The 9229-nt window shown below is 49.8% G+C and overlaps 1 protein-coding gene across 1 annotated transcript; it reads left to right on the top strand.

The window, feature by feature from the left end:
* The first annotated feature begins 3936 nt into the window (after window positions 1-3936).
* Window positions 3937-7082, top strand: spryd4 (SPRY domain containing 4). The gene is made up of 2 exons (XM_085972647.1): window positions 3937-4078; window positions 5952-7082. The coding sequence occupies exons 1-2, from the start codon at window positions 3985-3987 to the stop codon at window positions 6488-6490; spliced, it is 633 nt and encodes a 210-aa protein (XP_085828773.1). The 5' UTR covers window positions 3937-3984; the 3' UTR covers window positions 6491-7082.
* The last annotated feature ends 2147 nt before the right edge of the window (window positions 7083-9229 follow it).

The raw sequence follows: 9229 nt of genomic DNA on the forward strand, positions 1-9229 counted from the left end.
GGCAATTTATGTGAGAGTACTGCCCCAATACCATATGGAGAAGCATCACAAGCCAACCGAATAGGCAGTGTCGGGTTGAAGTGAGCCAACACTTCCTCTGAGGTGATCAATTCTTTGCTTTTGCGAAATGCCTTCTTACAGTTTTCGCCCCAGTCCCATGGTACCCCTTTCTGTAAAAGAGCGTTCAACGGATGCAGCACCGTGGATAGATTTGGCAGAAATTTATGATAGTAGTTAATTAATCCTAGAAACGACCTCAACTGAGAGACATTCTCCGGAGCGGGAGCCTTTACAACTGCCGCTATCTTGTCAGGAGACTTATAAAGCCCCTCCCGGTCAATGACATGACCACAGTACGAGATCCGCTTCTGGAAGAACTCACATTTCTGCCGATTTACCCTAAGTCCATACTCTTTCAGTCTGTTGAGCACCAGTTCCAAGTTAGCGAGATGCTGTTCATCACCATCACCTGTGATCAGAATGTCGTCCAGGTAACATTGTGTGCCTGGAATTCCCCGTAATACCTGCTCCATGGCCCTCTGCCAAATTGCTGGAGCCGATGCCACACCAAAAACCAGCCTATTGTACCGGTACAACCCTCGATGCGTGTTGATCGTGAGGTATTGGCGTGACTCTTCTTCAACCTCCATCTGCAAGTACGCCTGCGCCAGGTCTATCTTGGTGAAGTGTTTCCCGCCAGACAGTGAAGCGAAAATATCCTCAATCCGTGGAAGCGGATACTGCACCGTGTGAAGCACCGGATTAACGGTGATCTTGAAATCTCCACAGATGCGAACCTTCCCTGGATCTCCTGGCTTATTGTTCGCAGGACGTTTCATAACGGGAACAATGGGCGTGGCCCACTCACTCCAAACTACTTTAGACAGTACCCCTGAACGTTCTAGTGCTTCCAGCTCCGCTTCAACCGCAGGTCGTATTGCATAGGGTACCGGTCTGGCTTTAAAAAATTTTGGTTGTGCATGTTCATCAATCTTGATGTTTGCCGTAATTCCTCTCAGTGGTCCCAGTCCCGGCTGGAACACCTCTTTAGCCTCATCCAATATTCTGGACAATCGTTTAGGTTTGACAGCTGTTTCCCCGGAATCTACCGTTAGTGCTTTCAAGGAGTGCCAGTCCATATTCATTTTCCTAATCCACTCCCGTCCTAGTAGTGGTGGACCTCCTTCAGGTAGCACATATAAGTCCATTACTTGGCTTCCTTCGCCCTTGTGGACCACTTCTACCTCTATTTTTCCGATGGGGTACACTCTTTGCCCCGTGTACGTTTTCAATATAATCTCCGTATCCTGTAAGGGAATATGTTGGAATAACCTTCTGTAATCTTTCTTATTCATGACCGTCAATGCCGATCCAGTGTCCAATTCCATTTTTACTTGGACTCCTGCTATCTTAAGAGTGACCCAAATTGTCTGGAGGTCTGTATCCTTACCAACGTTGTGTATTCTTAAGCTATCCAGTTCATTACTGCTAGCGTCTGAATCTGACTTCTGTTCAGTCAAACTGTTCTTTGTCACCTTGTGTACCTTTGCATATTTTCCTTGCGGTGACTTTTTATTGCTGGTCTTCTTTCCTGACCGGCATACTTTAGCTATGTGGCCAAACCTGCCACACGTTCTGCATTCTTGGTTTTTAAACCAACACTGGTTCTGATCGTGCGTTGTCTTTCCACAACGATAACATTTGACAGAACTCAAACCCAATTTGTTTGTACCGAGTTCCGGTGGCCGTAGCTGCATTACTGCCGTGCCTCTCGCTGCGGCCTCGTGTGCTGCTGCCATAGTGACCGCCTTCTCGAGAGACAGCTCATTCTCCTCGAGCAGTCGCCTTTGTGTATCCTGTTTAAATAAACCACACACAAATCTATCTCGAAGTGCCTCTGTCAGTCCCGTTCCAAACTGACAATATTTTGCTAGCTTACGTAATTCCATCAAATATTCAGCATTGCTTTCATTTTGCCGCTGTCTTCTATCGTAAAATTTAAATTGTTCCGCTAGCATCAGCGGCGTGGGGCTAAGATGATTTTTTAGGACAGTAACAATCTGTTCGAACGTCTTATCCGCCGGTTCATCTGGTGATAACAGGTGTTTCAATTGCCCGTATGTCTTCGCACCCATTAAGTTTAGTAATGTTAGTGCTTTATCTGTCTCAGGAATTTTATTTGCCTTACAATAGTTTTGTATGCGTTCTACATACATAGCCCAGTCTTCTATATCACTGTCGAAGGCATTAATGTTCCCATGTTTAGGCATCGTAGCAATTTATCGTATTTTTAATGTTATCTAAGATGGCGGCTTCCCGCTCTTGCCGTCGTCCTCCGCCCACAAAATGGCGGTTTTCCCGCGCTTGGCGGTCTTCACCCGTCCCCCGATGCTGTCTCCGCTTCACCGCGGCTCTCGCGCCTTCAGGTTCCCCAGATGCTGCGCCTTTAGCCCGAATGCGGCCCTTATCTCCGGTCGCGATCGATGTCCCGCGCTGCGCCTCTCGCTCGAAAGCGGCCCGGCCCTTATCTCTGGTCGCGATCGACCTCACCGCCCTTATTCCTCCGTCTTCCCAGCCCCGTCTGTACAGCCAACGCGGTTGACTTTCTGTCGCGTCGCTGCCCGGCTTACCCACCACGAGGTAGTAGAAGAAGCTGACAGTCGCTGATGGAGGCTTCGAGGTCAGGATGTCTTCTGCACTCCGGTTGCTCGATGCCTGCCGCTCGACGTGTCTTCCCGTAGGTGATGAGGGTGGAAACCTCTCTTCGACGTCCTGTCTGTGGACGAAGTCGCCGTGGAAATTACTGCAGCAGGGTAAGAATCGGACTCGTCGCCACTGTTAAGTCTGTGTGTTATAGTGAGAATTACTACACAGACCACAAGAGTAAATTCAACAGGTCTTTACTGGTTGGAGGTCGGACTATACTGAATATACAATATTATTACACTGTGCTTATATACCGGTGTGGTCACCACCGGTATTACGTATACAGCAGCCAAAGAAAGTAGTACCTTAAGGTGGACCAGGCTTAAGTTCTCTTAAGGTGGAACAGGTTACATACACCACAGAAACGTCAACTCAAATTTCTCTCCACAGATGTTGCCTGACCTGCTGAGTTTTTCCAGCATTTTTTGTTGTTATAACAGTTCCACCTAGTTTGTTGTGGTCAATTTCTGCCTCATCTCTCCAAAGTCCACCTTCCCTAAATATAAAACCTTAGTTCGTGACTCACCCTTCTCCCTCAAACCAAATATTGAATTCAATCATGTTATGGTCGCTGTTAGCTAGGTGGTCCCTTACCGTTAGATTGTTGACTAATTCTGGTTCATTATTCATCACTAAATCTAATATGACCTACCTCTCTTGTTGGTTCAAGAACATATTGTTCCAGAAAACTGTCCCGAATACACTCAAGAAATTTGCCGCCTTCAGGGCTCGAGCTGTTCTGCTTCGCCCAGTCTGTGAAAGTTAAAGTCTCCCATTATAACCACTCTGCTTTTGCAACAAAGAAAAATATAATTACTTTTATCCACACATAAACACTCTTGCAAGAAAGCCTTTCCTCGCGTGATCAGAAACTCTGAATGTGAAGACAAATCCCTAGCCACTTGGGAGAAAGACGTGGTTTAATAAATCTGTTCTGGTTATGGAGAAGTTGTCACACTGAAGAGCTATATGCCGTTTTTATCATGACAATATAATACAAAGTGGTGGAGTTCGAGGTTTTTGTTATTGTGGCATGTGTTTGCAAACAAAAAAGACAGCGTCTCTTTAAGAAATCAAGACAAAGAGTTCGTTGTAAAACCGAATAAATCCATACCAAAAAAAGCAGTGGGCTGAAATAATTGACTGAGTAACATGTGTGTTTGTAAACAATCTGCGGCCATTTCCCGCTTCAGTTTGACTGGTGACGGAGCCGCGCACTCCGCTCCTTTGGCCGTCATGACGTTGTGTACGTGACTCTGCGAAAGCAGGCGTGAGAAGATGGCGGCAGCGAGGTGGGTGTTGAGAGGAACGGGAGCAGCGGGACTGCTGCTAGGGAGGCGGCTCCTGAGCGGCTGCGACATTCACAGGCGGTGTAGGTATTGGTATTCATAGTACACAGAGATCTTTAGTGCGTGCGCTTTGTGCGGGGAGCGGATCCAGTCCCCGCCTATCTCCAGCTAAAGTGTGGCCCCTGCACACACTCCTGGCTCTCTGCAGAAGTCCCAGCATTCTGACACTGAAATGTCCTTGGCTCAACTTGGTCAAGTGCCCGTTCTTTGTGTGCACCATGCACTCGCCTCTGATGTCCCCAAAGAATGACTTGCATTCCTATAGCGCTTTTCACCACCTCAGGACGTCCCAAAGCGTTTTACAGCCAATGAAGTATTTTGAAGTGTAATCACTGTTGTCATGTAGGAAACACAGCAGCCAATTTGCACACAGCAAGCTCCCACGAACAGCAATGTGATAATGACCAGATAATCTGTTTTAGGTGCCGGAAACACTCAGCAGGTCAGGCAATATCTATCGAGAGAAACGGAGTTAACGTTTCAGGTCGAGGACCTTTTGTCATAATCTGTTTTACTGATGTTGCTGGAGTGATAACTAATTGCCAGGACACCAAGAGAATTCTCCAGCTCTTTAAATAGTGCCGTGGGATCTTTTACGTCCACCTGAGAGGGTAGACGGGGCCTCCCTCAGTACTGCACTGCAGTGTCAGCCAAGATTATGTGCACAAGTCTTCAGTGGACATAAAAGGTCCCAGGACACTATTGAAGAAGAGCAGGGTAGTTCTCCTGGTGTCACTGACCAAAGTGCTAGTAGTAATCCTGTAACTCGTTGATATTCACCTCTTGAAACCATAGCCAGAATCCCCCTGCACTGCACGAGGTGTGGTCAGGCACCCCAGCCAATGCCACTTTCAGTAAACCCCATCTTTCCCTATCTCCTTGGACTCTGGTTTCGTGTGAACTGGGGGCCTCAGTCAGAGTCTGTACTTGGAGTTCACACGTCAAAACCGGCCAGTACGGACCGACCTGAGCCAAAGCAAGAGATCGCTCAGAAGGCAGTGGGCTCGGTGTTTGGGGCACTTCTCACAGGGCACATCGTCCTAAACTCAGCTCAGTACCAACATTTCTAAACCACTCCCTGTGCTCAGACTCGATAAGGTAAATTTTCATAGAATTATAGCAATTACAGCACCGGATTCATTCGCCCCAACCCCCCCTTCCCCCGTGCCTGTGCTGGGGCGCTCTCGCGTAGCCCCATTCCCCCTGATCCTTTTATATTCCTCCTTTACAAATATTTATCCCATTCCCTTCTTAAATGAAGTTTTAGTCTCTACCTCAATAGCCACATGTGATGAATAGTCCTCATTTCAAGAACCTTCCTTCTCCCTTCCCTCTTGTTTCTTCCCGTGTGAATCCTAATTCCCCATTCGCCACCAGTGCAAACAATCTTTCACTATTTACCCACAAAGTCTGCAGGTTTCACTCTTTAATGGCTGCTCTCCTCTCTGTGCCACTCCCACTCACGCCGCTGCTGCTGCTCCCAGCTCTGTGGGAAATGGTGGTCCCCATTCTCCTGTTTCCTCCCCGCCCGACCCCCAACCTCCCTCTCTTCTATCCACCCAAGCTCTGATCCCCCGACCATCAATTCCCAGTCTCCCTCTCCCCCCGACCCCCATTCCAAGGTCACCATCTCTTCCCCCTGCCCGAGCCCCCCCCGTCTCCCTCTCTCCCCATCCCTATTCTCCCTCTTTTCTCCCTCTCTTCCCCCCGACCCCCAGTCTCCATCTCCCTGGCCCCTAGTCACTACCCGCCCTCCCCCACACCAAGCCCCAACAGTTCATAATTAAAGCTGAGAACAAAGTACAAATCTTTGCACTTTCTACTGACTAACTGGGGATGTCTCCTAAGCAACGTGTTTTGGGGGAGCAGTGTGTAACATTGTTTTTACATTTATAGATTTAAATTTCAAACTGAATGAGAAGACAGCCCACGGTTGCTTGGACCTTTTCAAAAAAGAGACAGGAGTCATCCACCGCGTGATAGGTATTGACCCAAGCAAAGTGCCAAAAAACCCTGAACGCTTCAGAGAGTGGGCGGTGGTCTTGGCCGACGTTACTCTGTCAACTGGAAGGCATTACTGGGAGGTCACAGTGAAGCGATCACAGGAGTTCCGAATTGGTGTGGCGGAGACGAACATGTCACGAGAAGAATGTATTGGTGCCAATGACTGCTCCTGGGTGTACGCCTATCTCCAGAGGAAGTGGTACTCCATGACCTCCAGTGAGATGATACCAGTCGAGTTCTTTGGAAAGCCCGATCGAGTGGGCTTTCTCCTGGACTGTGACAGCAGGAAGCTTAGTTTAATAGACGTCGAGAAAGCTGCTGTCGTTAGCACAACAACGGCCAAGTTCAAAATGCCACTCGTTCCAGCCTTTGCGCTGTGGGATGGAGAACTCGTAACACACCCAGGCATGGAGATACTGCAAGGCATCTGATTCCTCCAGCCTGCCTGTCAAGGTGCCTGCTACCTGGACTTCATTCTGTTCACGGTGCTTGTCAGTCATTTTTAAGGAATCGCCTGCCTCCTATACTCTGGCTCTCATCAAAGCTCAGCTCCTTCAATTTAGACACAGGCTTTGAAGTAGAGTTATTCTTTTGACCTTTCAAGACGCTGCTTGAAGCCCATGTCAACGTTCTGTCCAGCTTTGAGTAATGTGATTGCTGCTCTCATTGTGATCCATGTACTCAACCTTTCTTGTGTTTAAAATGTGGAAGAGAATTTTGCCAAAAGAGAATTTGTTCCTTGTTGACATTGCGGTTTCTGTCTCTTGTTGGCAGGGCTCCAGTTCCAGTCTTGTGAAACACTCTCCACATTGGGTAATTGCATCACCAGCTCATAAAATGCCAAATAGTAACTAAGAGGAAACCTGTTACTGCAGCTCAAGGTTTACTCACTTCTTGTCGAGACCCCCTAGACCTGGATCGAGACTTAAGAGATAAATGGAGCAACAGAGCGGACTGGAGCTACAATTATGAGTATTCTATGTGTTGTACTCTAATATTTTATTAAAAATTATGTAACAATAACAGCTACTTGTATTTATATAGCACCTTTAACATAGCAAAATGTCCTAAGGCGTTTCACAGGAGTGTTATAAGACAAAAAATTTGACACTGAGCCACATAAGGAAATATTATGACAGGTGACCAAAAGCTTGGTCAAAGAGGTAGGTTTTAAGGAACGTCTTAAAGGAGGAGAGCGAGGCGGAGAGGTTTAGGGAGGGAATTCCAGAACTTCGGGCCCAGACAGCTGAAGCCACGGCCACCAAAGGTGTAGCGATTAAAATCAGAGGAGCGCCGAGATCTTGAGGGTTGTGGGGCTGGAGGAGGTTAGAGAGATGGGGAGGGGCGAGGCCATGGAGGATTTGAAAACAAGGATGATAATTTTAAAGGCATTGCCAGGCCAGGAGCCAATGTAGGTCAGCAAGCACAGGGGTGATGGGTGAACGGGACTTGGTGCGAGTTAGGGACACAGGCAGCCGAGTTTTGGATGACCTCAAGTTTACGTAGGGTAGGATGTGGGAGGCCAGAGTGCGTTGGAATAGTGAAGTCTAGAGGTAACAAAGGCATGGATGAGGGTTTCAGCAGCGGATGAGCTGAGGCAGGGGCGGAGATGGGCGATGTTACGGAGGTGGAAATAGGCGGTCTTGTGATGAGGATATGTGGTCGGAAACTCATTTCAGGGTCAAATACGACGCCAAGGTTGCGAACCGTCTGGGTCAGCCTCAGACGGTGGCTAGGGAGAGGGACGAGTCGGTGGCTAGAGAACGGAGTTTGTGGTGGGTGCCGAAGGCAATGGCTTCGGTCTTCCAATGTTTAACTGAAGAAAATTGCGGCTCATCCAATACCGGAGTAGTGGTGGGGTCGAGAGAGGCGGTGGTGAGGTGGAGCTGGGTATCATGTGGAACCTGACGCTGTGTTTTCAGATGATGTCACTGAGGGGCAGCATAAAGATGAGAAATAGGAGGGGGGACAAGGATAGATCCTTGGGAAACTCCAGAGGTAATGATGCGTGGAGTGGGAAGAGAAGCCATTGCAGGTGATTCTCTGGCTACGACTGGATAGATAAGAATGGAATCAGGCGACGGCAGTCCCACCCAGCTGGACGACAGAGGCAAGGTGTTGGAGGAGGATGGTGTGGTCAATCGTGTCAAAGCTTACAGATGGGGTCGAGGAGGAATAGTTTACCATGGTTACAGTCACGCAGGAGGTCATTTGTGACTTTGATAAGGGCCATTTCAGTGCTGTGGCAGAAACCTGATTGGAGGGGTTCAAATATGGGAGTTGCACGAAAGATAGTCACAGGTTTGGGAGGCGACAGCACATTCAAGGACTTTGGAGAAGCAAGGAAGGTTGGAGATAGGATGGTCATATGGGGTGGTTTTTTGAGGAGGGGGGTGATGGCAGATTTGAACGGAGGGGCAACAGTGCCTGAGGAGAGGGAACCTTAACAGTATCAGCTAACATGGGGGCCAGGAATGGAAGTTGGGTGGTCAGCAGTTTAGTAGGAATAGGATCGAGGAGCAGGAGGTGGGTCTCCTGGACAAGATGAGCGTGGAGAGGGCAGGAGAGGAGATAGGAGAGAAACTAGAGAAAGGTGCGAGTTCAGGGGTAGGGGAGGGGGAACCCTAGAGAAGTTTGGCCCGATGGGGAAGGGAGTGAAGCGGCAGAGGCAGCGGGAAGGGAGGATGGGGGGGGAAGGGGATGGGGGGGGGAAGGGGGAGGGGTGGGGGAAGGAGGGGATGGGGGGGGGAATGGGGAGGGTGGGGGAAGGAGGGGATGGGGGGAAGGGGAGGGTGGGGGGAAGGAGGGGATGGGGGGGGAAGGGGAGGGTGGGGGAAGGAGGGGATGGGGGGGATGGAAGGGAGGGGTGGGGGAAGGGGAGGATGGGGGGGGTGGAAGGGGAGGATGTGGGGGGGAAGGGGAGGATGGGGGGGGAAGGGGAGGATGGGGGAAAGGTGAGGATGGAATGGGGGAAAGGGAGGATGGGGTGGGGGGGAGGGGAGGATGGGGGGGAGGGGAGGATGGGGGGGTGGAAGGGGAGGATGGGGGGGGAGGGTAGGGGAAAGGGAGGATGGGTGGGGGGGGTGGAAGGGGAGGATGGGGGGGAGGGGAGGGGAAAGGGAGGATGGGTGGGGGGGAAGGGGAGGATGGGATGGGGAGGAGGGGGATGG

The sequence above is a fragment of the Somniosus microcephalus genome, chromosome 33, assembly GCF_052327205.1.
Source record: "Somniosus microcephalus isolate GS21.2 chromosome 33, FLI_Smic_1.0, whole genome shotgun sequence".
In the NCBI taxonomy this organism is placed as follows: Eukaryota; Metazoa; Chordata; class Chondrichthyes; order Squaliformes; family Somniosidae; genus Somniosus; species Somniosus microcephalus.